The sequence below is a fragment of the Myotis nattereri genome, assembly GCF_964212035.1.
Source record: "Myotis nattereri genome assembly, chromosome: 18".
Classification (NCBI taxonomy): domain Eukaryota; kingdom Metazoa; phylum Chordata; class Mammalia; order Chiroptera; family Vespertilionidae; genus Myotis; species Myotis nattereri.
The window spans coordinates 35,551,142-35,577,321 of record NC_138093.1 but is presented as its reverse complement, the minus strand read 5'-3'; the positions used below and the strand labels follow the sequence as shown (position 1 = coordinate 35,577,321).

Sequence of the window (26,180 nt, the reverse complement as noted above, 5' to 3'; positions counted from 1 at the left end):
CCGCCTCCTGCACGCCCCGCACTGGGGATGTGCCCGCAACCAAGGTACATGCCCTTGACCGGAATCGAACCTGGGACCCTTGAGTCCGCAGGGCGATGCTCTATCCACTGAGCCAAACCAGTTCTGGCCTAAAATTAAACTTTTTAATTAAAAAGCAGTTTATGGTGGGTAGTCATGTCTTAGGCCAGTATCTTCCTTGACAAAGATCAGCTTCAGTCTTTACTGAGCCTATTGTCTTTTTGCATCTAAGTAACATACCTTTGGAATGTCAGGGTAACTTGTAACTTCCCTCTCTCTGGTCCCCTCAGGGCACAGTAAATGGCAGGGAGCAGCCCACAGATTTCCTCATTGTTATTGTTATCTTAATTATTGTTGTGGGTTTTCCTCCCCCAAACATTTGTATTGATTTCAGAGAGGAAGGGAGAGGGAGAGCTAGAAACATCAATGATGAGAGAGAATCATTGATTGGCTGTTTCCTGGGGATCGAGCCCACAACCCGGGCATGTGCCCTTGACTGGAATTGAACCCGGGACCCTTCAGTCCACAGGCCGACGCTTTATCCACTGAGCCAAACCAGCCAGGGCTGTTAATTGTTGACTGTCAACTATCCTGCACCCATCTAAGAAAAAATAAGTATGTGCCTATCGTTTTACTTTTTATCCAATCCCAGAGGTTTCCCCACTTTGCTTTTTCCTGCCTCCCTAATCTATCACCAGTGGAGTTCATGCAACCCACTTATGGCTCCTTTTGATGGTAATGTTTTATACAACAAGGTGGAAAAACCACCATTCTCCGGAGCATTATCTCAATACATTGAGGTTCTGCTTTCCAGCAGCTGTCAACAGCGTGGCTCAAATACTAGTAAACTCAGAAAAAGTCTTTACAGGTTTGAACGCTCTTATGTTGACAGTCCCCAAAAACCTAACACTGGCTTGGGGGCTGAGTGCTCTGTTGGCAGAGGTTCCTTGGAAGCACGATCATTCATTCATTCATTCATTCATTTGACCACAGCAGTACTAAGGGCCAGTCTACTATGGGCCAAGCATTGTGCTAAGCATTTTATATACAACACTTACTCTAAGAAGCCATGGCATAAAGAGGTTACGTCTCAAGTGCTCCCTGGCTCCTACTTAGAGCAGTATGGAATGGGGGTCCTCACTTCTCCCGCCACCTTGATTGTGATGGCAACGTCCATTACAGATGTGGCACGTGGCCGTGTGCCAGGCACTGCCTTTGCCTGTATGGTATTGCTTCTTCCTCACAGCCACGCTGTGGGTGTATATTACCAGTCCCACCTGGGGACAGAGTGGTGGGCTGAGAGAGGAAGTGGGCGTGTCCGTGCTCCTGGTGAGAGGGTCTGGGGTTTAAACAACTGCTACACGCATGTCCCAGAGCCTCCGTCACTCTGTCCTTGAGACTTCACCCAGCCTGGTTCCCACTGGAGCCTTCCCCTCTGTGGTCGTTCCTCTAGCCCAGTGATGGCGAACCTATGACACGCGTGTCAGAGGTGACACGCGAACTCATTTTTTTGGTTGATTTTTCTTTGTTAAATGGCATTTAAACATATAAAATAAATATCAAAAATATAAATCTTTGTTGTACTATGGTTGCAAATATCAAAAAATTTCTAGATGTGACACGGCACCAGAGTTAGGGTTTTTCAAAAGCTGACACGCCGAGCTCGCCATCACTGCTCTAGCCCCACAGGGGGCGCCGCCGGGGCCGGCGGAATATTCACTCAGGGGGCTCCGGAGGAGATGTGGGGGCTGAGTGGCTCAGGAGTTCTGGACACTGGTCATCAGCCGGGAAGGGCAGGCACGTTGGTGGCCAGATATGTAGGTTTCCCGGCCAGTTCTGGTCCTTTCAGCCAGTCCGCTGCTTGTGGGGCCTGGACCCCTGACTCGGTGTCGGCACCTGCTGGGGGGAGTCCAGGATGATTGGGAGCAGTGACAGGGCGACCTGCTCGGGGTTGAGAGGGCAAAGAGGGAGACCTTCAGGGGCGGATGGAGAAGGAAGAGGGTGACATGCCCACGCTGGGGTCGGGCGGGGGGAGCTTCCCCAGAGTGTGGGGGGAGGGATCGGGGAGCCTACTTTATTTCTGCTCTCGGCAAACGTCACGTTCGATCCTCCTCATAATTTTTCAAGATGGTTATTATTTGGCTCGTTTTGGAGTTGGAGAAGTGGACACTTCCCATGTTCATTCACACAGGGAGCCTGTGGTGACGACAAAGCCCATTGTTTAGGCTCGCCAGGACGCCTCCCGGCCAGGCCGGAGGGTCACACCTGCCCGCGGAGAGCGGGGATGGCCGGGAGCTCTGAGGAGGGAGACAGACAACCTTCTCTGCTTTAGATCTCTCCCCCTCGTTCCTTCCCTGAACACATATTCTGCCCCAGATTCTTGAACTGTGTGTTACCTTCTAATCGCTAAGTAGGTGTTGGAACCTTCATTTCCACACGGAGAAGCCAGGGTTTGAGAGGCGAGGCTTCTCCGTAAGTTCCCACAATGGCCCTGGTTTCTTTGGACTGATTCTTCCTTGGCTGCGACTCAGGTTGAAAGCAGCTCGAATCCTGTACCCGGTGACGGTGGCAGATCTGCCCGCAGGGCCGGCTCCTGTCCCCTGGGTGGAGGGAGAGTGGGGCCCGGGCATCGGTGAGGCCGGGGCGCAGAGCCACCTCTGCTGGCCTGGGTGGGGCAGGAGTGAGTGGCGAGCCCCCCACTCGGTAGTGAGTCTGAGTGAGTGCTCTGCCGCGGCATGCTTTTATTTATTTATTTAAAAAAAAAATACGTGTTTTTATTGATTTCAGAGAGAGAGGGAGAGAGAGAGAGAGAAACATCAGTGAGAGAGAATCATTGATCGGCCGCCTCCTGCACACCCCACACTGGGGATCGAGCCGCAACCCGGGGATGTGCCCTGACCGGGAATCGAACCGTGACCTCCTGGTTCATAGGTCAATGCTCAGCCACGGAGCCACGCCGGCCGGGCTGTTTGTTTTTTTGCCTCCCTCCCTTTGGTCAGTGTTCAGAGCTATCCCAAAAGGGAGGCCTTTCACCAGGCCGGTCAGGCCCGGCTGCATCGTTTCTGCGGTGCCAGCCCTGCCTGGGACACAGCATCAGGCCCCAGAGAAGGGACCCCTGGGGACCCTGTTTACCTCTTCTCTGTCTTACCCAGGCTGGGAGGGCGCACATCCCCCTGGGCACCTCCGTGGCACTGCTGGAAGGCCCCTCTGTCCCTTCTTTCTTTTCCTTGGCTCTCCCTCTGGGCTGGGAGCAGGCTCGGGTGCCAGGGATGGGGCTGTGGATGGGAGCATCACAGCTCCTGCCTCTCCCACCTCCTCCAGTCCTACATGCCCTGGGGGGGGCGGGGTCAGCTACAAAGGAGCTCTGTCTGGAGCTGGGTTCTGTACCAGAGGTGGGGGGGGGGGGGCGCTGCCTCCTTTGCAGGCGCTGGGCATTCCGGGAGCCTCCATTGGCTGGTGTTGGTGGCTCTGCCACCTTGGCCAGCCCAGAGCAGTCCGGGGACTGGGAAGTGTTGGCTGTGGCCCCCCCCCTGAGCTGGCCTAACCAGATGGGCACCCGCCCTGGGCCCACAGAGGCCGGGCAAGGCGAGGGGCCTCTCAGGAAACCTTTGTCTCCAGTCTGCAGCCAGCCCAGCCCCCAGCTCCCAGTAAACATCGGAGATAGGATCGGGCGGAGCCAGGAAGGGTGGCAGGGTGCGGCCTGGGAGAAGAATGGCAGGATGTGGCACCGGGGCACCGTTCTGGGCACCCACGCCTCGGGCTATTGTTCAGGGCTGCCTGAGGCTCTCAACTCTCTGGAGCTTTGAGAGGAAGTGCCATTCCCCTGGGACTGCGGCCCTGCCCCACCCCTCGGCATGGCCCTCTCCCTGGCAATGCCTTTGGCACCACCCACTCAGGGCCAGCCTGGGACTGGGAGCTGCCTAAGAGGGACTTGGTGTGTGCCCAGGGGTAGGAGGGTCTGCCTGTCTGTCTGTCCAGGCTGTCTTCCTGTCCCCGGGGTCTGAGTCACCCGTCATGCTTCGATGACTGGAATTTATCTCTGTCTTTATCTGCATCTAGATTTGGGGGTGGGGGGGGCGGGGGCCCTCGCTGTGGAGGGAGGAAGGGCTGAGTGAAAACTCCTTTGATTCCAGTCCAGCTGGGCTGCTCGTTGGCTGATTGGGAGAGGAAGTGGCTGGTGATTTGTTTGGGGTAGAAGGGGCTCGGTGTGTCTGTGGGTGGGTGGGCCGGGCGCGGGTTGGCTGTGGGGAGGAGAAAAGGAGCCGGCACCTGTAGTGCTCTGAGCCCCGGGCCCTCCGTGGAGGGCAGGCGCCTCTGTGCCTCGTCCCGGGCCCTGCAGTGGGGCCCCAGCTGAGACTCAAGGTTCTACAGCATCAAGGGTGAGGATGGCTGCAGCCTCTCCCCTTGGGGGCCTTGACCTGTGATGCTCAGGTGAGAGAAGGCCAAGGAGAAGAAGGCAGCGGAGTGGGGGGCCTGGGGCGGGTTCCCGCCGAGGGAGGCGAGGGTAGAGCAGGGGTGCTGCTCATGTCCCTGCTGGTTAGGTTTCTCTGACTCGAGTTCTGAAGCAGCACTGCCCCCAAAGCCGTGTGGACTTGACCTCCCCGGGCCTCGGTTTCTCCATTTATAAAATATGGAGTACGTCTGGGCCAGAGGGAGGTCAGGTCCACGGGAGCACTTCCTCCAGAGTGGGTGGCCGCTGACCAGGACCCGGTGGGACCTGGGGGAGCCCAGTAACTCCATCTCCTGTGGGCCGAGTCCTTTGGCTCCTGGGTGGCTGGGGCGAGGGGTGTATGGCTGCTGAGCTTAAAACCTCCTGTGGAACCACGTGGATGGTCGCAGCGTGGAGCACGCTTGGTAAGAAAGGGGGCAGGACTTTGAGGGGGTGTTTAGTCCCTGTAGGGAAGACTCCCACAGAGGTTTTAAATCTGAAAGTTACGGGCAATGCTTTCACCTGTCCCAAGGTAAAAACCAAAGGAAATGGACTTGCTTTGCTGCTGGGAGATTTAGGTCACCCCCAGGAAGATCTTAGATGTAGGAAAAGGCAGCTGAGGATAACGGTGTGGGCGGTGGGGCTGTGGGAGGGAAGCCACCCAGAGCAGCATCTGTCTAGTAATGAGGGTAATTGTAGCTGTCACTTGTGATGCATCCAGGTCTGCCTTGCGTTATGCTGCTGAGCTATATTCTACTTTCTGATCGTTGCACGAGTATTTATTGAGCACCTACTCTCTGCGCCAGACACTGTGCTAGATTCTGGGGCCACAGGGATGAGCAAAAAAAGTGCCCTGAGTGGGGTTGAGTGGGTTCTCGGGCTACTGGGTGAGTCAGAAATAAATTAAGCATGTGAAGGTGTCATTACCAGCTATGATAAGTACTTTGAACACCAAGTTCAGGGTGCCATGAGAATGTGAAAACGGGCATATATTGCAGGGTCTGGAGTGTTAGTGGAAGGCTCATCTCTTCATAGTGGGCTTTTAAATTTCCATCTTACTGAGGAGGAAACCGGTTCAGAGAAGTTAAGGCACTTGCTCAAAGTTGCACGGCAATTAATTGGGCTGAATTGGGTTTCAGATGCACTCAGGTCTGCGAGATCCCACAGGCTTTTCTCTCAACCACTTGACTCTAGGACAGGGATGGCGAACCTATGACAGGCGTGTCAGAGGTGACACGCGAACTCATTATTTTGGTTGATTTTTCTTTGTTCAATGGCATTTAAATATATAAAATAAATATCAAAAATATAAATCTTTGTTTTACTATGGTTGCAAATATCAAAAAATTTCTAGATGTGACACGGCACCAGAGTTAAGTTAGGGTTTTTCAAAATGCCGACACGCCGAGCTCAAAAGGTTCGCCATCGCTGCTCTAGGAGCATCCTGGGCTATCCAACAACGTAATGGTGCTTACCCTGTATTATCCCATCTTCATGGACTCCTGTGCGGTCTGGTCTGGGTTCTTTTGATTTTTAATCCTCACCCGAGGATATTTTTCCATTGGTTTTTAGAGAGAGTGGAAGAGGGAGGGAAACACAGAGAGAAACATCGATGTGAAATTAACAACATCGATTTTGGTTACCTCCACACACCCCGACCAGGGCCCAGGCTGGGAGGAGCCTGCAACCGAGATGCGTGGCCTTGACCAGAATTGAACCCCGGGACCCATCGGTCACTCTGTCCACTGAGCCAAACCGGCTAGGGCCCTTCTGCGTTCTTATACCCAATATATGGTTGAGGAGGCAGAGGCTCAGAGGTGAATTAACTTGCCTAAGGTCACACAGGTCAGCTGGTCGTCGGGCAGGGATTTGAACCCAGGTCGTTAAACCCAAAGCCTGTGCGCTTCCACTCTATTCCACCCCCACCCCGGGTACCCTGCTTTACAAAGACCGCAGAGGTCAAGCAACCTGCACAGCAAGCATGTCAAACTCGCAGCCCGCGGGCCGCATGCCTTGTTTGTTTGGCCCATGTTAGCCTTTGAATTTAACATGCTCGCTGTACAGGGACTGTCAGCTGCAGTGACAGCAGGGCTGTGTCAGTTCCCTACCCTGCACCTCGTTGTCCCTTGATTAGTGTATCACACATGACTTCTGCTCAGCATTCGCAAAGAGCTGGGGTGGTTGGGGTCCAGAGCCTGGTACCCACGTTCCTCAGACTTTCCTGTCTGTGGGCCTCAGGCCGTGAAAGGGCAGGAAGGCTCTTCTTGAGCAGCCTGTGCTCAGGGGGCAGAGGAAGGAAAAGAGGGGCCCAAGGACCTTCTCCCCCCAAAGCTGAGACCCGGAGGTGCCTCCCAGAGGACCCGTGGGGCCGCACTGTTGCTGCTCCATCAGCCCTCGGGCGCAGGGAGGGCCGGCCAGAGCCAGTGCCCAGCGTCGGACGCGAGTCCGAGCCCGTGGGAGTAAAGGGCCATTGTCTGGGCAGCAGGCTCTGGCAGGGTTATTTGGTGGGCACCCCGGCCTGGTGAACAGACGGACGCCTCCCAGCCAGCTTGGCTGGTCACCAGAAGCCATTTTCTTTGTTACCAGACGCTGGGCCAGAGGCCAGGCTGAGCCAGGGGGAGCGCCAGGAGACGGGCTCCCAGGAGATAGGCCATCACAGAGCCCACGGAGGACTCAGGGGGCGAGGTGTGGGTGGGCAAGGCCACAGAGGAGGGGCGTGGCCGAGGGCAGCAGTGCCCACGGGCATGGAGTGTGAGCCACAGGGTCACTACCTTTTCTCGTGTAGCCTGGCGGAGGAGCAGGTGGGTGAACCTTCACCGGCGTCTTACTTAACCCAACGTTTACAAAATGGTGTCAGTGCAACCGAACCAGCTCTTTTCAAGCTACTTTACGTTCTGATGCCTGAAAGCCCAGGCGTGTTTCACACGGAGCCCGTTGCCACTGGGACCGGGCAGTTGTACGTTCTCAGTGGCTTCGCGGGTCAGCGGCTGGGCCCATTCAGACGGAGAATGCCCTCCTCTGCCTCCCCTCCAGCTGGGGACAGACGGACGGTCAGCATCTGGCTCTGGGGGGGCGGCAGCCCAGTTCCACCCAGGCCTGGAGGCCCCGGATCTGCTCGCCGAACCATGCGTTGCTGCGTGGGTTCTCGGCTGGGCCGCCGTGGGAAGGAAGGCTGGGCGGAGGGAGCCGGAAGGCCACGAGGTTGGGACCGAATGGAGGAGAAAGGCCCTTAGGACCCAAGTCCAGAGAAGGCGGCGACCTGGTGCCCTGCCCTGCCCTGCCCTGCCCGGGCCAAGACCGGCGGAGCGGTGGGTGTGGGCCGGGTGTGGGCCGAGGTGGCGCGGCCGGCCGGGCGGGCTCAAAGCCACAGGCCGGCATTGTTCGCCTGTCACACTTCCTTTGGCTTTATTGCCTTTGTCCAACACCCTATTGTCTGGTTTCCTTTTGTCCCCCTTTCAGCACCGCTGCCTTTTATTTCCCAGGCTGCCTGGTTGTTTTCATTTCTTTTGTCTGAAGTTCCTGAGAGGAAGGTTTTATTTTCAGCGGTTTGATTAATTCACAGCTTGAGCCGGGGTTTGTTTGTTATGTAATTGCTGCCCTCAGCTTCAGGATAATACCCCCCCTCGCCCCCTCCCCCACCCGGCCCGCCCGCTTGGACCTGGCTCCGCACCCCTCCCTGTGCCCGGATGGGCTGAGCCGCCCACTTCCTGGATGCTCTCCAGGTCCCCGGCTGGTGGGAGGGCACCCGGGGTTGGACCCCAAAGCCCTGGTGAGCTGGTGGTTGTGGTCTCGGCTCCTGGGCCGGCGCTCCCAGGGTCAGGCCTGCCTCCCCTCCTTGCCCTGCAGTGCCCTGTCCTGGGTCCCACACCAGCCCCAGGGCACCCTGCCCTCTGCAAGTGGCAGCAGAGTCTGGGCTGACCTGTAGGATGGCACCAAATCAAACACGTCTTATTCAGCTGCAAGGCCTGTTCACTTATTTAGTGTGTTGTACGCGGCACATTCTGTCATGTATTACGGGTCACGAGAAACATTGAGTTGCACAGAGTTGATGCACTAGACAGATACAGTGCACCTGCAGTTTAATTTAAGGGATGTTTTACTACATCTGATTTTTGCCTGGCACTCCCCTCCTTAAAAAATTAATGCCCACGTAAAAACAATTTTATTTAACAGTGCTTCTCGAAGCGGTGTGTTTCAGAACCACCTGGAGGGCTTGTTAAAACAGGTCCCCGCCCCACCCGCAGAGCCTCTGGTTCGTGAGGGACCCATGGCTTGGCCTCTGAGCCTCCAGGCCTGCGGAGGTGGTTTTCCTTGTGCTGCATCATCCCAGCTGGCCGTGGTCGAACAGACCACGTAGGTGCTCACTGCTGCCTGGTAGTGTTCCGGACACTGTACAATAACAGTTCCCAGCCCATTTTACAGATGAGGAAACTGAGGTGTGGGGAGGATAAGTTACTCACTCAAGGTCACTCGGCAGCTAGTTGAGTGTCCAAGGCAGGACCCAGGCATTACTCGGTGGAACCTGCTGTGGGACCCCCCGCTGGCCTGTCTCGGTGACTTTGGAGGGTGAGCAGGGGAGCTGTGGGGACCTGTCTGCCTCTCTGGCCCTGAGCCTGGCATGACCCCTGGCAACCCCTCCCCAGGACCCTGGGATGGCCCTGCCACTCTAGAGGCGACAGGTGGGGAGGCAGGCAGCAGTGGGAGCAGAGTGCTTAAGCCGGGATCGCAGATGCCTGCTGGGCCAGCTCTCACGGAGACTGTAGCTACATCAAAGGACACATTATCTTAAAGCCCCTCATCCACCTCTCAGCCTGCTCTTTTCCCACTTTTGGTAGAGACGTGGATATACGAAATAGTTCTGTTTTATCATCTCTACTATGAGGAAGGCAGGATAACTGTATGATACAGGGTAGCTGATCCTTGGCTTCCCTTTTTATATAATTAAAAGCCAAGTGAGGAGAAAATAGGAGAGCTGTAGGGTTCTTTCTGAGCAGGGGTCTGCCTGGAGGCGTGTGTGGGAGCAGGTTAGGAGGCTGGGTGGTGATCAGGGGAGGCTTCCTGGAGGAGTGGGGCCTGAAGCTGGATCTTAGAGGAGAAGAGTCAGGGAGTGGTAGGTTGGTAGGGAGTAAGGCAGACTGGCCTGTCCATGGGGGCACCTCATTTCCAGCCAATGGCTGCCACAGACCGACTTCAAGAGAAGTTCAAATCCAGATTATTATGTGATACCTTCTTGGTTTTTAAATTTTGGTAACATTACAAATATGTGTACACTGGGGGCCCCCAGTGGGAGCTTCCGTCTTGTATGAGTGCCTGTGTGGGACCCGCTGGGGCGGGGGGAGGAGGAGCTGCCCTGGGTCTCAGGACCCGCCTCGTTCACTCTGCCCTCCTCCCTCAGGATGTCCATGAGGAGCCCCGGCTCTGCCCAGCTGGCCCTGGATGGCGGTGGCACCATGGTGAACTGTGCCGTCAAGTCCGAGGGGAAGCAGGAGCCCTGCCGTGAGGCCCCCCCGGGCTCGGCTGCCACAGCTGACCCCCAGCCCGGAGACCCAGCCCGAGCCGCCCAGGATGGTGATGACCCCCGAGCTCTAGCCCAGGTGCCCAGCACTTTCCCAGGGGCTCCTGGGTCAGTGTCCCCACCACATCCATGCACCACCCCTCCCCCGCCCCCAGCCCCCCAGCTGGATGGAGGGGCAGGCAGAAATGGTCATCTCTGGGGCAAGACTTAGGTGAGTGGGGAGGAGCTGCCAAGCCCATGGGGGCCACCTGTCCGAGTGGACATGGACGCTCACCTGTGTGGCCAGTCCTTGCCCCAAGGACTAGTTGGGAAGATAGGATAGTTACACTCAGAGTTTAGCTTAGCGGTAATCTACCAGCCTTTTGATCTGATTTAAGAAAACCAGTCTTATAACCACAGCCAGGGTTAAGTTGCCATTAGGACAACACACTTCCTCGTCCTTAAAATGAAGGAGCTGAACTACAGGAGCAGTAAGGACTCTGGCAGCTCTGAGGAATTCTGTGATTCCATGTAAGAGATGTACAAAGGGAATAAATATATAATTAAAAGCCAAGTGAGGAGAAAATAGGAGAGCTGTAGGGCTCTTTCTGAGCAGGGGTCCAGCCTGCGGGCGTGTGTGGGAGCAGGTTAGGAGGCTGGGTGGTGATCAGGGGAGGCTTCCTGGAGGAGTGGGGCCTGAAGCTGGATCTTACAGGAGAGGAGTCAGAGGAGGAGAGGAGAGAGGGGTCAGTGTCTACACATTGCGGACCAGTACTTTTATTGCTAGCTTTACCCAGTGGCCAGATAAGTTTCTGTTGAACGAGTACAAAAAACGTTTTACATAAACGTTAAAGGCACGCTTTACAGTGAAATGCCCATTGCCTTGTGAAGTTATCTGTTACACGTTCTTACAAGCTACCATCTTTTTAAAGGATTCTCGTGGTTGGTCACAAGCCTCAGAACAGAAAACACGAGAATTCTCGCGGTCCATCCGCAGTGTGTTGGGTGGGGCCCTTGGGGTGCCCCACCTGGGTGGAGTGGCGGGTATGTGTACGCAGAGGAGCAATAAGCTGGCTTTCGGCCACAGGCATTGGCTCCCTTTATTCCAGCACAATCCCGTGACGGGTGTGTTTCCATTCTCAGCAGAGGCAGAGGCAGGTTCAGAGAAGTTCAGGGACTCATGTGAGATCCAGGACCTGAGTCACAGCCTGGACTGAGCCTGGTTGCTTATCTTTAAGCCTTTTATTCTCTTTAGGAAATCAGGCAAATCAGAGCAAAGGTAGGGAAGGTGGGAGGGAGGGCCCCACCGTGTCCATCTCCGGGGTGCTCGGCCCTGGCTGCAGCCTGCCCCCCTCTCCTGGAGGTGACAGCGGCATCCGGTGTGTCCTTAGGATTGCAGCTCACCAGAGAGCAACGTGTCCCCCGAGCCCAAGAGACCAGGCGACTCTGAGGCTGCTTCTGGGAGCCAGGAGAAGCTGGACTTCAACCGAAATCTAAAGGAGGGTAAGCATCCGCCTTATTGGAGATGGGCTTGGGCGGGGCAGGGCGGGGACGGTGTGGTCCTTACGCCTTTGGTGCCTTCCAGTTGTGCCGGCCATCGAGAAGCTGCTGTCCAGTGACTGGAAGGAGAGGTTTCTGGGAAGAAGCTCCGTGGAAACAAAAGATGTCAAAGGTGAAGGCCCTGGGGGCGGTCAGGGGCGGGATGGCTGAACCCCCCAACCCCTTCTCCTGGCCTGACCACGCAGACTAGGCCTACAGGGCACTTCCCGGGGCTCTCTGCTCTCAGAGCTGGCCTGTGCCGCTGGGCTCCTGCCTGCCTCCCGGTCAAGCATGAGGTCTGCTCACTCACCCCGGGCGGGAGAGGCCTGGCGGGAAGTGAGTCTCCTGGATAAGGGTTCCGGCTCTTAGCAGGGACCCTCGTGACCTTGGCATGTCGTTGCCACTTCCCAGGTCTCACTACAAACTGACCTGAACGTTCCTTTTCACGTTGGAAAATGATTTCTAGGTCACAGGACCCCACTGAGTGACTTCAAGGGTGCTGAGTGGTTCGTTGGAGATCATTTTCCCCATGCGGTTGATCACACTCACACAGGGCGCTTTATTTATTTGCAGGAGAAAATAACCAAATGTAATACATACATATGTATGGGGACCCCACATACAGGAGAGAGTCAGGGACCCCACTTGCAGGAGAGGTTCAGAGATAGAAAGGGGGAGTGAGGTTATAAGACACTGAGCCAGGGATGCGGTGAGATGCCTTCGGAGCGTCACAGGGTCCCTGCAGGATGCCAAGAAGAGCAGATGCTCAGTAAATAAAATGTTTCCCTGTCATATAGGTGGGTTAAAAGGAGATTGCGCTGATAATTTCCTATTATGGGCAAGGCCCCTCATTCAAGTTCCTTTAGGAAGTTACTAGTAAAAGGTGGGGCAGAGGTTTCTCTTGAGCCTTAGGCTAAAATTGCCTTTAGCTCAAAACCATCGCATGCCGCAGCAGCACGTGTTGGGGTGGCCAAAGCCTTATCTCATTTCAGGAGGCAGGGTGCCCGTGGGCTCCCAAAGCCATGCCCATGGTGCAAGCAGCCAGGTTTTCAGTAAGAGGCAGCTATGGACACCAAAGAAAAACCAAGGTTAATGACTGAAGCAGACTGTAATCTCGGTTTCTGAGTTCTGAAGGCAGGCAGTTGGGAAGATTTCTAGATGTCTGGCTCGAAGCATCTTCAGATGGAGCAAAGGCAGTGGTCTGCATGTGAATGTCTGGCGATCTTCCTGCTGCCGGCACCAAGATTGTCCCGAGATGAGCTGTTGGGGTGACTTCTCTGAGGTCTACGTTACGTTGTCCCTCTTTAGCTCCTGTGGCCTTGGGAAAGGGCGGTTTTAGTGCTCAGTGATTCTAAGTCAAAGGCTGGGAAAGTGAAAATGTTAGTCTGAAGGGTTGCAGTCAAATATTTAAGAAAACAAAAAACTCAGGATCCAGTCCAGTTTATAGGTAGAAAGTCTTAAAAACTCAAAAGACAGTGAAACAGCAATAGACTCTCATATCCACAAGGTCTATTATAGTTTGTATTGAAACATATTTTCTCTCTAAAATCACTCCCATCTTTACCAAAGAAAGCCACATTAAGACTTGTAAAATTAGTTTCAATAAATTTGGCCTGATTATTTGTAGAAGTTCAGCAAGAATAGTAATTAATCACATAGCTTCTTTTTAAAAAAATAAATTTTTTAAATTAATTTCAGAGAGGAAGGGAAGGGGGGAAGAGAGATAGAAACATCAATGATGATATAGAATCATTGATCGGCTGCCTCCTGCACGCCCCCTACTGGGTATCAAGCCTGCAGCCAGGGCATAAGCCCTGACTGGGAATTGAACCATGACCTCCTGGTTCATAGGTTGACGCTCAACCACTGAGCCATGCCAGCTGGGTACCACATAGCTCTTTTAAATCTGCTTTGCTGGGATTTTTCATAAGAAATACGCAGATTGGCCCTGACGGGTTTGGCTCAGCGGATAGAGCGTTAGCCTTCAGACTCAAGGGTCCCAGGTTCGATTCCGGTCAAGGGCATGTACCTTGGTTGCGGGCACATACCCAGTAGGGAGTGTGCAGGAGGCAGCTGATCGATGTTTCTCTCTCGTTGATGTTTCTAGCTCTCTATCCCTCTACCTCTCCCTTCCTCTCTGTAAAAAATCAATAAAATATATTTTTTTAAAAATTAAAAAAAAAGAAATAAAAAAAGAAATATGCAGATTGAATTTAACAAGGCCTTTCAAGGCCTGACAAGGCAAGGCAAGGACTTGCCACCAGATGTTGACTGCAATACCTATAGGTTCCTCTCTCCTCCTGAGGTTTCTGCACCTGCCAAGAAGGGACATACTTCACCCACATGGTAAGGCTGCTGAGAACCCTGTAAGCAAGGTGCCAGGACAATATTTCCAAAAGTTTTTATTGGCTTCCATAGGTCAATCTTAATTCCTTAAAGCTGTCTGTTCCTATCTGAGTCTATGCATCTCTCTCAAATACGACATTCCCATCAAAGCCTTAAAACCAGTTTTCAATTGTGTCCTGTTATAAAGAGAACAGTCTTACTGAACCAATGCAAATAACCATATTGCCATAAATGAATAACACTTATTAAGAGTTTTCAAATTCTGGAGAGAGCAGGTAGGGAGGAAAATATAACTGTTTCACTACTGCTTACAAAGGTGTAATTTACCAACTTGTTAAGTCACAGGTAGTTCAAGAGAAAAAAGTTTCCTTTTATCTGGAAAACAAAAGATTTAAAAAGTCAGTAAACTCAAACAAAAAAGTCCAAATTCACCAGTTCATTCATTCCTGTGGTTCATTTTGCCACTAGGTGTCTTTTTTTAAAAAAAAAAAAAATATTTTTTATTGATTTCAGAGAGGGAGAGAAAGAAACATCAATGATGAGATAGTCATCGATTGGCTGCCTCCTGCACGCCCCCTACTGGGGATCGAGCCCACAACCTAGGCATGTGCCCTTGACTGGAATCGAACCTGGGACCCCTCAGTTTGCAGGCCGAAGCTCCATCCATTGAGCCATACTAGCCAGGGCACCACTAGTCTTGACCTTGCCTGCTGACGAGGGTGGTAGGGTCAGGGCTAATTCCAAGACGTTTTTTGCAAGGCCGTCCGTCGAGGTTCGTATGTCTGGCTCAGTGAAGTGGGCGTCTCCGTCACAGAGGACACTTTAAAGCAATGCAGATGCCCAGGTGCTACCCCCACCCACCGAGTGAACCCCAGAGGGCGGGGCCTGGGCATCTGTATTTTCCAGAGACTCCGAGTAATTCCAAGGCACGGGGCCTTGGCCTGGCGCTTCTGCGTCTGCCTTGGCTAAGTTGGAGGGCAGGGGAGCACGAGCAGGTGTCGGTGGCTAGATCCTGGACTAAAAGTTTTGCATTCCTTGTCCTTCAACCCCGTGTGCTCACTTGTAGATTAAAAAACTCAAGCGCCGAGAAGTTGGCATCTTGCCGGCAGCTCCCAGGCAGGGTGGCTGCAAAGGGGGGTTCGACCCCTGGTCTGTCTTGCTCCAAAGTCCGAGCATGTCCGCTGGGCCGTTCTGGGGGATGGTTGTGCACCCTGACCCTGTGGCCCTGGGCACTTGAGGATGTCCAAGGGGCGGGCAGGGCCCAGAGGCGCCCCCGTCGGCATTTCCAGTGGCAGCTAGTTGTCCGACAGCGCAATGTGGAGCCCCGTCCAGGGCAAGGCTCCTGTGGCAGCCACCTCTGTCGCCCCTAACGGGCCCGAGACTGAATATCAGACGATGGATGGCTGGACAGGTGAGCAACAGAAATGCTTCCCTCGGAACAGGGACCCAGGAGAGCCTGGCCGAGAAAGAGCTCCAGCTTCTGGTCATGATCCATCAGCTGTCCACCCTGCGGGACCAGCTCCTGACCGCCCACTCGGAGCAGAAGAACATGGCTGCCATGCTGTTCGAGAAACAGCAGCAGCAGATGGAGCTGGCCCGGCAGCAGCAGGAGCAGGTAGGCCGGCTCGGTGGGGCTTCCTTTCCAGGGGGCGGGACTGTCAGGGCCCAGAGGGGAGCACCTTGGTGGCAGGCTTGGCCAGTGTGGGCCCAGGGGGTGGGCAGGAGGGGGCGAAGGCTCTGGGGGGAGGGGGCGGTGGGCCAGGGCCGAAGGCGTCCCCCCTGGCTATTCCTAAGCCAGGTGGGGAGGGGATGTTGAAGGGTCCTGCCCAGCCCCCATCCCTGGCCTCTGGGGGAAGGAGAATAAATTCTGTGGGTTGGCTGTTCTGCTTCTTGCCCGCTCAGCTCTCCTCCGTGTCTGCGCTCTTGGAAGGCTGGGTGTGGTGGGGCCTAGAAGGATCTGGGAGGTGGGACCTGGGGCCCGAGCCCACGCCCCCCTTGCCTCCTCTTCCCCCTGCCAGATCGCGAAGCAGCAGCAACAGCTAATTCAGCAACAGCACAAAATCAATGTCCTTCAGCAGCAGATCCAGGTGATGAGAGGGGCGGGCGGGCGAGGGGGGAGCTGGAGCTGAGGGTCTGGCAATCTGCCAGGAGAGGGGCTGGGACACAGAGGGACACGGAGGGTCATTCAGACGTGACCCTGAGGAGGGGGTTCAGTCCTGCTCTCCTCCCATCTCCTCCTCTCTCCTCCCCTCCCCTGTCTTCTTCCTCTGTTTCAAGGGAGGGGCTCAGAATATCTTCCATCTTCCTCCCAGCTGGGACTGGGGCAGGTAGACAGCCCACGGAGGTGGCGTGGGGTCAGATAGATCCCCAGGCCCTGCGCCTCTCCTCCCCGTCTACCCTCTGTCCAGGGCCGACCAGCCATTTGGGCCTCCGGGGGACTCACACAGGTTTTCTTTGCTCTCAGCAGGTCAATATGCCTTATGTCATGATCCCAGCCTTCCCCCCAAGCCACCAGCCTCTCCCTGTCACCCCTGACTCCCAGCTGGCTTTGCCCATCCAGCCAATCCCTTGCAAACCAGGTGAGTGTGGAGGGGAGGTCCCTGAGGGGCGGGGGGAGGCCTGGAACCACTCGCATCCATGAACTTGCCGTGTAGTCTTTCTGGACCTCGCCCAGTGGGAGAAGAATCCCTTGTTTCTGAATGTCACTGGGAGAATGAAAACCAGTACATTGGGAACCACAAGTGCTTTCCACATTGAGCAGATCTTGCTCTAGTTCTGATACATTTACTGCACCGGAATATTAATATCTTAAACGTTAACTCTGAGCCTCCGTCCATGTACGTCTCCCAAATGTATGCTTTTGTTCTCGCCTGGCCTCATCACTCTTGCGCTCTGCCCTGTCCCTGACACACTGACCGCGTCAGGCGCTGTGTGGTAGTCGGATGGCCATGGGGGACATGGCGTGGACTGGGAGCTCCAGGAATTTAGTCTGGGGAGGGAGGGAGAAGTTTGCCAACAACCAGGGCATCTGGGAAGGTGTCTTGAGGAGCTGGTGCTTACCTGGGTCCTGGGAGAGTGGACTGTGCGGGTGGAGGGCACGGGCGAGGCGGTGCAGGCAGAGGCCCTGGAACTGAGGCGAGTGTGTGACCGGGTGGCGGGGACTGGCTGGGGAGGCAGTGGGACTGAGCGTGGGGTTGGCTCTATTTTGTAGGCTGGGGGTGTGCTTGAACCCTTAGTAGAGGATGTGTTGTTGTGCTGGCTGTGGGGGACAGGGCATGGAGGGGACCCCCTGAAGGTAGAACACCGGTAGGCGCCTGCTGAGGGGAATCCAGCACTAGCAGGCGACAGCCTGACCGAGGGCAGTGACGGTGGGACAGAGGCAGCGATAGAAGTATTAGGCCACGATTGTGGATTCCTCGTGAGTGGTCATGGGCAGGGCAGAAATGCTGCCTGTAATGGCCCAGGAAGGGGAGTAGCTTTTATGTCAACTCCTCCGGCCACCCTCCCTGTTCCAGGGAGTCCGACAGGTTCCCCACCACGCCTGTGGCCATGGGCACAGCCCCCTGTCAGCCCCACGGACCCTGCCTTGAGGGAAGATTCCAGTGGGCTGGGGGAGGCTGGAAGCGGGAGACGGGGAAGGGAGGGGAGGGCAGCAGCACAAACCATGGCCATTCCAGGTGAACATAGAGCAGAGCCGCAGGGGTGAGGAGGGCAGGGGCCTGCTCAGGGGAGGGGCCACATACTTTCTGGACAAGGGAGGCATGAACTAAGCTGAGAAAGACCTGGAGTGGCCAGGCTGCCACCTGCCTCGTTTGCTCCAGAATTCTAGTAAGGAGGGGGCCCGCAGGCCGACACATGCCCCTTCCCGGAGCCCCATCGCCTATAACATGGGGCCCGAGCTCCAGAGCTAGGCCTTCACAAGCCCACCTTGCCCACCCTGTGCCCACCCTGTGCCCACCTCACCGCCCACATCCTGCTCTCATACACCACCACTTCAGCTCCCCGCGCGCCTGCCAGCGTCTCAGCGCCCCCCAAGGAGCCTGCTCCAGTCCCTCCATCTGGAGCAAAGTTCTCTCGAATGCTAGCTACTCGGCCCAAACGACCCTGGGCCGCGTGTTTAGTGATTTGTATGCGTGGCTCTCTCTCCACCTGAACTGTCAACTCCTTGATTCTGGGCCTGGCTGAGGAGGCCGAGGTAGACGAGGAAGAAGAGAGTGCCGTGCAGAGGGGAGAGGACAGGCTGAGGGCCCGGGTTCACATGTCAGTGCTCCCATTGACAGGAGCCCACTAACTCCTCCAGGTCTGTTTCCTTATCTGTAAAATGGGATAATGCCACGAGCACCTATTATATACTGCACCGTAAGGATTACTGTGAGAGAATGCACAGGAGACAGGCTACACGACAGGTAGCTGCTTGTGTACCCTGCACACAGTAGGTCCAAAAGACAAGTGTCTGTAGAGTGAGTAGATGCTGTCCTGTTCTCGTTTCACCGTAGGCTTGGAACCCAGGCCCCGTGGCTGGGAAGGGCAGGACAGGTGATGATGCCTGCTGGCGAGCAGGCAGGGGTGGGGAGGGCTCAGGAGGACCTTCGCAGCACCTCGGGCCTGGGGCGCGGTGGTTGGAAGCAAGCAGGGTCAGCTCCGAGCCTCCTGCGCTTCGTGCTGCTGGGACCTCGCCACGCTGTCCTGTGCTCATCCTGGACTTTTCTCCTTGCCGCCTTCTCCGCAGTGGAATATCCGCTCCAGCTGCTGCACAGCCCCCAGGCCCCGGCTGTGAAGAGGCCTGGGGCCATGGCCGCCCACCACCCGCTGCAGGTACCGTTCTGCCCACTCCCAGCCGGGCTGGTCGGCGGGCTGGTCAGCGGGCTGGTCGGCTGGCTGGCTGCCGCCTTGGCTGCTCTGGGCATGCTTATCCCCTCTGTCTCTCTGCGGGGCCTCCCTTGGTGTCTCTCACCCTCTGCCTCTGGGTCTCCCTCAGGAACCCTCCCAGCCCCTCAACCTCACAGCCAAGCCCAAGGTCCTCGAGCTGCCCAACACCTCTAGCTCCCCCAGCTTGAAGATGAGCAACTGTGGACCCCGCCCCCCCAGCCATGGGGCTCCCACACGGGACCTGCAGTCAAGCCCCCCCAGCCTGCCTTTGGGTAAGCTTCCTCCCTCCTGTACCTCTCCCTTAGCCCTCGTCTAGGGGAGAGTATAGAGTGTGGTATGACCTTGGGAATGACCTTTCCCCTCTAGGTTAGACTTGCTCTGGTTCCTTCCCTTTTAGTTCCTCCCCCCACCCCCACCGTATCTGCCTGGCACCCTGGCCTCAGGTGGTTCAGGCCCCTGGGTTGCACAGTCTCAGGGCGTACTATCCTTACTTCCAGTCTACGGACACCACGGCCAGTGTAAATGGCACCCCCTTGGGGATGTGCAGTGCAACAGCCCTGGGAAGGGGCCAGAGGGAGCACAGGAGGGGCATGGCATGGGGCGAGCCCTCAACTCCTCTCCTCTGTCCCTTCTCTTCCTGCCCCATAGGCTTCCTCGGTGAAGGGGACGCTGTCACCAAGGCCATCCAGGATGCTCGGCAGCTGCTGCACAGCCACAGCGGGGCCTTGGACAGCTCCCCCAACACGCCCTTCCGGAAGGTATGGGCCCCCACTCCTGTGCCTGGCAGCAGGGAACAGATGGTGGCCAGGGGCGGAAGGCAGGGTTGGAGGCCACCAAAGGGAGAGGTGGGGGTGGGAAGTGGGGTGACAGAGGGAGGCTGATGTGCAGGTTGTCCCGTCAATCCCAGGACCTCATCAGCCTGGACATGTCCCCAGTCAAGGAGCGACTGGAGGAGACCTGTGTGCACCCCCTGGAGGAAGTCATGCTGGGCTGTGACGTGGACGGTGAGGCTCTGGGCCCTGAGCTGGTGGGCAGGAGGGCCCGCCTCTGCTTCCCACCAGGGCCAGAGTGGGCAGGTCATGTCTGTGGGGTCCCGTATGTATCTGTCTGTCCTTGGGCCCCTGGCCTGGCCTCTGCTGGGTGCTGTGGGAGCCCCCGGCGCGCCCTAGTGGTGAACCATGGGCTGCTCTTTCTGCTGGCCCTGAGAGACTGTCCTTCCCTGTTCCTGCTGCCCCGCTGACTCCGCCCCATCCCCCAGGCTCCCGCCACTTCCCCGAGTCCCGGAACAGCAGCCACATCAAGAGGCCCATGAACGCTTTCATGGTGTGGGCCAAGGACGAGCGCAGGAAGATCCTGCAGGCCTTCCCGGACATGCACAACTCCAGCATCAGCAAGATCCTCGGTGAGGCGGAGGTCTGCGGAGCTCGGGGTCCCGGAGCCACAGGCCAGCGGGACAGGGTGGCTGGGGCCTCCTGGATCCACTTGGGGCTTGCGTGGTGACAGCCCACACCGTGTGGAACTCTGGTGGAATCTGATGGGGTGTGGGAGTCAGGCGGGAAGTGGGACAGCTGGGCCCTGGGGTCTTAAACCATTTAAAAAATATATAAGCTTTTTATTGATTTCAGAGAGAGGAAGGGAGAGGGGAAGAGAGATGGTTGAAAAAACCACTGATTGGCTGCCTTCTGCACACCCCCTACTGGGGATTGAGCCCATAACCCGGGCATGTGCCCTGACTGGGAATTGGAACTGTGATCTCCTGGTTCATAGGTTGATGCCCAATCACTGAGCCACACAGCTGTGCAGTAGAAAGCGTTAAATGAGGTTTCCTGATCGGAGGCCAAGGTGGGGTGTAGGGTGGGGCAGGTGGGGTGAGAAGAGGGCAGTTGTTTTCAAGAAAGAGGCCCCTTCAGTGTCTGTGCCGGTCTCCTGTGAGCACAGACACCAGATACTCTGTCCTGAGCAGGGCGCCTGTGTAGTGGGGGCCTGCGGTAGCTGCTCTTTTGTTTATGCAAATCCTGCAGACAAGAGGCCTCCCTCCCCGAAGTTGCTGGGTAGGTAGGAATGTGTGTGGGTGCTCTGCCTTAAACTGACAGTTGGATGCCCATATACATGCCAACTTCATTCATTCATTTGCTCGACGTCCAAGGAGCAGCTAAGTGCTTTCACATGTACCTGGGAATCAAAACCTTGGCACCTCCAGGGCCTGCAGGGGGCTGGGGGTGGTCGGCCGAGCCCAGCGCTGACTGCCTGCCCCCGGGGCTGGGCCAGGCTCCCGCTGGAAGTCCATGACCAACCAGGAGAAGCAGCCCTACTACGAGGAGCAGGCCCGGCTGAGCCGGCAGCACCTGGAGAAGTACCCCGACTACAAGTACAAGCCGCGGCCCAAGCGCACCTGCATCGTGGAGGGCAAACGGCTGCGGGTGGGCGAGTACAAGGCCCTGATGAGGACCCGGCGCCAGGATGCCCGCCAGAGCTACCTGACCCCGTGAGCAGGCTCTCTCCCCGGCGGCTGAGACCGTGTGCATGTGTGTGTGCATGTGTGTGTGTATGTGTGCGCGTGTGCTGCTCTTGTGAGTGGCTGGGCGTTGATGTGTGACTTGCCTTTGTGACTGTATGTGCCTATTGGCTGTGTGCATAGGTGTGTGTGTGTGTGGCTGGGGCTCCGTGTGTGGCTGCAGGGGCGGCTGTGTGTGGCGGGAACCTAGTGGCCCAGGATATACATTTGTGACCGAGTGTGGGGGACTGGCATGCACCTGGGAAATGTGCCTGTGGGTCCCATTTCTGACAAACTCAGTAAAAATTCAGGGGTGCTATTCCTGACGTGACCAAAGCAAGCATTTAAACAGTTTCCAAAAGTGGGGTTCAAGCACAGTCCTCCAGGAATCTCTCTTGAACACGCCCATGACTTGAGACTCCATGTGCGTGCGGGGCTGTCGCTGACGATGAATGTGGCCAGCAGACAGCAGACGGGGGCGGGGTGGGAGTGAGAGGGCATGGCCTGAGGAGGCCTGGAGCGGAGCGGGTGGGGGGAGGTGAAAATGCCGAGTAACCCGCCTCTTGTCTGCCCCGAAGCTCGCAGGCAGACCCGGTGCAGATGAGCGCCCCGGAAGTGCTGTACCCTCGGGTGGCACAGCCCCCGGCGGAGCACTATATGCCCCGAGGCCTGGACCCCAGCATGCCCGTCATCGTGAACACCTGCAGCCTCAGGGAGGAGGCCGAGGCCTCGGAGGACAGGCACTCGGTGGCCGACGGGGAGATGTACCGGTACAGCGAGGACGAGGACTCGGAGGGCGAGGAGAAGAGTGACGGGGAGCTGGTGGTGCTCACAGACTGATCTGGGGAGACCTGGCCTCGGGCAGGGGGCACAGCCAGCTCACCTGGACTCTGTTGGTACTTGGACTTGGGTGGCTGGACTTGGGTGTCCTGGTAGACACAGGCCCCCCCCCTCACCACGCCTGCTGGCATGGCCACATGGCAGGGCCCGCATGGTGGTGATGGCTGAGCTCCTGGGTCTTCGGGGCCCATGGCCAGCGGACACTGTATGACCGTCCCCTCCGGCAGGTCTACCCCCCTGGGGGCATGGCAGCTTCAGACCCACCTCCCTGGAGCCACTCGCTTCGTTTCCATTCTTGTCCTGGCTGGCCAGCCACCATGGGACCAACCCCCCCCGCCCCCCCCCCTCCCACGTGCACACATGGCTCCTCTCACCAGGATCCCTTTGCACTCGGTGCAGAACGGTCCGGCTGTCCCTCTCTTTGTTTGATCGCCGCCAAGCCTGTGTGCCTCTGGCTGCTGCGTGTGTGCACGCGTCTTCACCCGTCATTCACTGCATATTTATTGAGTGCCCACTATGTGCCAGGCACTGTTGCTGAGTTCCTGTGTGTCCCTGGATGCTGTCTTGCTTCTCTTGGGGCCGCTTTCTGAGCTCTCTCTGTCCCCAAATTGCTACCTCTGTCAGTCTGGGTGTCTCAGGTTCTGTGATTCCTTGTGTGCGTTTCTCTGTCCTGTCTCTGCAGGGCCCCGTGTCTCTCTCCCCTCCTGGTGTCTGACTGCCGCTCTGCCCTGGTCACTCTGGGTCTCTGAAGGACCCTGGGCCACCCTGGCCTCCCTTTCACCCCCTCCCTGACTTGCTGGTGGGTCCCCACAGCCATTGTCGGTTCCCAGCAGCATGGGATGTGCTCGGCCTCCAAGGAGCTCCGTCCTGGTGGCCCAGACCCTGGCCCCATCCGAGTGCCAGGAGTGGGAGCAGGAGGACGGGTGGCGCCCCCTTCCTGTCAGTGACGAAAGCCCTGGAGAGCCGGCTCCCTCGGCACTGGTCTCCATCCCTCCCACACAGCTCTGCCTGCTCCTCGCTCTACACCGGGGACCTGCCTCTGCTCCCGATCACCGCACAAGTTATTTCCTTAAGGAAATTAAGTCTCCTTGGCATGACTCCAAAGATCCAGGTGGGTCTGAGTAGGAAGGGAACCCCAAATCCCACAGGGGCAGGTGTGGAGTCTGTGCCTACCCTCATCTGCTCCCCAAAGTCCAACTTCTCTCCAGGCTGTTTCTTTTTTTATGACTGTAAACATAGTGCTTTATTTTGTTAATAATAAGATAATGATGAGTAACTTAACCAGCACATTTCTCCTGTTTACACGCGGGAATTTTTTGTTTCTCTTGGTATAATAAAGGCAGACCATTTCCGAATCACGGGCCCTGGCACAAGGGAGCGGGGAGGCACCAGCTCAGGCACCACTGCCCCCTCGTGGCAGCTCGAGGGACCTCCAGGCGTTGGGCAGAGAGGAAACATCCCCAGCAAGCAAGGGGGGCTCAGGCTCAACGCTCCCCACAGCCCCCCTTCCCGCCCCACCACTCCCTTACCCTGTCCCCAGCCCCCAGTGCACACTGGACGAGGGGAACACTGCCCTTGTCGCCAGAGCCAGAGCTCACCACAAAGTGTCTGTCCTCCCAGCCCTAAGAAAGGAGGCAAAACGCTGTAATGAGCCAGGAAGCTTGGGTTCTCCCACAACTGGTCACGTGTGTGTGTGTCGGGTGGGGGGTTGTCAGGACTCCCCTTTGGGGTTCATTGTCCTCATCCAAAAACAAGGTTATTAAGCCTTATCCATGGTTCTTACCCCTTTATGAGGTGCCTTTGAGAATCTAAAGCAGTGATGGCGAACCTTTTGAGCTTGGCCTGTCAGCATTTTGAAAAACCCTAACTTAACTCTGGTGCCGTGTCACATACAGAAATTTTTCGATATTTGCAACCATAGTAAAACAAAGACTTATATTTTTGATATTTTATATATTTAAATGCCATTTAACAAAGAAAAATCAACCAAAAAAATGAGTTTGCGTGTCACCTCTGACACACATGTCACAGGTTCGCCATCACTGATCTAATGAAAGCCCTGGACATGCCCTCTTCCCAGAAAAGTGTGCACATGGACACCCCGAGCCCATGTATGAGCTCCCCAGGGCCTCTAATGATGCGTTTCAGGGCTACATGATAGATTAAATCTCCCCAAACAGATATTAACAGGGATCAATAAAAAGGCTTGTTAAAAATCAGCCCTGTTAATATGGAACGGGAGCAGCCAAGCTGGATGGCAGTTGTGAAAGAGTTAGATTTGGGTTGGAGTAGTAGAGGCACATGTTCACAAAAAGGGAGGTGATGAGCCCTAACTGGTTTGGCTCAGTGGATAGAGCATTGGCTTGGGGACTGAAGGGTCCTAGGTTCAATTCCTGGTCAGGGCACATGCCTGGGTTGCAAGCTTGATCCCCACAGGGGGGCGTGCAGGAAGCGGCCAATCAATGATTCTCATCATTGATGTTTCTATCCCTCTCCATTCTTTTCTGAACTCAATAAAAATATATTAAAAAAACAAAAAGGGAGGCGATGAGCCAGCGTACACCCCACAGGCCTGGCCCCGGTGCATCATGGCAGTCCTAGGCCCTCGACACACAAGGCTGCTGTCACACTGCAGGGGCCCAGAGGCAGCCCTCTGACGGGAGGGATCCTAGTGGCCGTGTTGTTAGAGGCCTGGTTCAAGGAGACGAAGGGGTAAGACCACTCGTCAGAGGTGTCAGATGCCAACTGTTTGCAGCTCATCTGGATGCTTCTCAAGGGTCAATGTTTTGGCTTAGCGTAAAAAACAGCTTTCTGACAAAGATGTTCAAAGTGGTGGTGAACTTTCCAACACAGGAAGTATTCAAGCAAAGGCTCCTGAATGGTGAAGGGGGGAGGGGGCCCTAAACTGGAGAGGGTGCTGGTGAGAGAAATTGGGGGTGGTTGATTCCAGGGCCACAACTTTGGGATTGAAGACTCCTCAATAGTGAGGGTTCGGAGAGGGAGAGGGAGAGAGAAACATCAATGCTGGGAATCATTGGTCAGCTGCCTCCTGCGTGCCCCCCACTGGGGATCGAGCCCACAATCTGGGCATGTGCCCTGCATGGGTTCGGGAATCGAACTGGGACCTCCTGGTTCACAGGTCAACACTCAGCCATTGTGGCTGGGCTGGGTCCCAGCCTTTTGAGCTAGGGATCATCCTGGCTGCCAACCTGTGGTGGTTTTTCCCAGCCTGGCCTCCCAGAGCTTTAGGCCTCTCCTTGGCCCTCCCCACCCTGTGTCTCCATAGCGGAGCCCAGCTTCCCTGGCTCCTGAGGAGGTGCAGGTAGGTGGTCCTGGGGAAGAGCAGCCTGGCTGGCTGCAGCGCCTGCCCTCTAGTGGTCACATGGGAGAGTTGCTCATTTCAACTTCTGTCCATCTACCTTCACCCGTCCAGTCTCCACCACCGCTCTGCTCCAAACCAAACGCAGGGAGTCTGGGCAGGACACTCCCAGCTGTGCTCCCCCTCACCCCCTGCCAGCCCCGAGTTCCTCCTGCTTCCCTACTCCCAGGTCCTCTGGCCTCGGAGCCTGAGGCCAGTACTGCCCCCTCCCACTCTGGGAATCCTCGTCCTAACCTCATTGCCGCTGCAGAGACAGTCACATACCCTGCCTGATTTAGGACCGAAAAGCCCTCCCCTCCCTGGGAGTCTGGGTGCCCTGGAGCCCCATCCCCTGCCAGGAGAGGCAGGACGGGGGCAGGTGGGTTGATTGCAAGACCAGGAACAGAATGTCCTGAATCATGACCAGGAAGGCTGGGTTACAGGCTCACTCTCTGCCTCCACTTCCCCCTGCCCAGGCCAAGGGTCCGAGCCCAGCAGATGAACCCTGCCCAGGCATGCTTTGTCCGCAGTGCCTGCTGGGTCTAAAAGGTGGCCCGGGTGCTGCTGGTCTGGAGTGATGGTGGGACGCCAAAGCTTTCGGGGGACGGATGTGCCTAAACCAGTGGTTCTCAACCTTCTGGCCCTTTAAATACAGTTCCTCATGTTGTGACCCAACCATAAAATTATTTTCGTTGCTACTTCATAACTGTAATGTTGCTACTGTTATGAATCGTAAATATCTGATATGCAGGATGGTCTTAGGCGACCCCTGGGAAAGGGTCGTTTCCACAGG

At 56.3% G+C, this 26,180-nt stretch overlaps 1 protein-coding gene across 2 annotated transcripts in view; it reads left to right on the top strand.

Annotated features, from left to right (window-relative positions):
• Positions 1 to 23,310, top strand: part of SOX13 (SRY-box transcription factor 13) — a 47,502-nt gene extending 24,192 nt beyond the window's left edge. The window contains exons 2-14 of one of the 2 annotated variants that reach the window (XM_081112402.1): positions 9,843 to 10,041; positions 11,333 to 11,444; positions 11,527 to 11,613; positions 15,269 to 15,441; positions 15,845 to 15,913; positions 16,294 to 16,405; positions 18,556 to 18,641; positions 18,805 to 18,967; positions 19,344 to 19,453; positions 19,603 to 19,699; positions 19,954 to 20,097; positions 20,964 to 21,180; positions 21,768 to 23,310. In XM_081112402.1, the coding sequence (XP_080968528.1) occupies positions 9,844 to 10,041; positions 11,333 to 11,444; positions 11,527 to 11,613; positions 15,269 to 15,441; positions 15,845 to 15,913; positions 16,294 to 16,405; positions 18,556 to 18,641; positions 18,805 to 18,967; positions 19,344 to 19,453; positions 19,603 to 19,699; positions 19,954 to 20,097; positions 20,964 to 21,180; positions 21,768 to 22,029 (1,830 nt within the window). In that variant the 5' untranslated portion in view covers position 9,843 and the 3' untranslated portion in view covers positions 22,030 to 23,310. Of the gene's footprint in view, positions 1 to 9,842; positions 10,042 to 11,332; positions 11,445 to 11,526; positions 11,614 to 15,268; positions 15,442 to 15,844; positions 15,914 to 16,293; positions 16,406 to 18,555; positions 18,642 to 18,804; positions 18,968 to 19,343; positions 19,454 to 19,602; positions 19,700 to 19,953; positions 20,098 to 20,963; positions 21,518 to 21,767 lie in introns of those variants that run through there. The other variant, XM_081112403.1, reaches the window with a different exon arrangement.
• Positions 23,311 to 26,180: the final 2,870 nt, after the last annotated feature.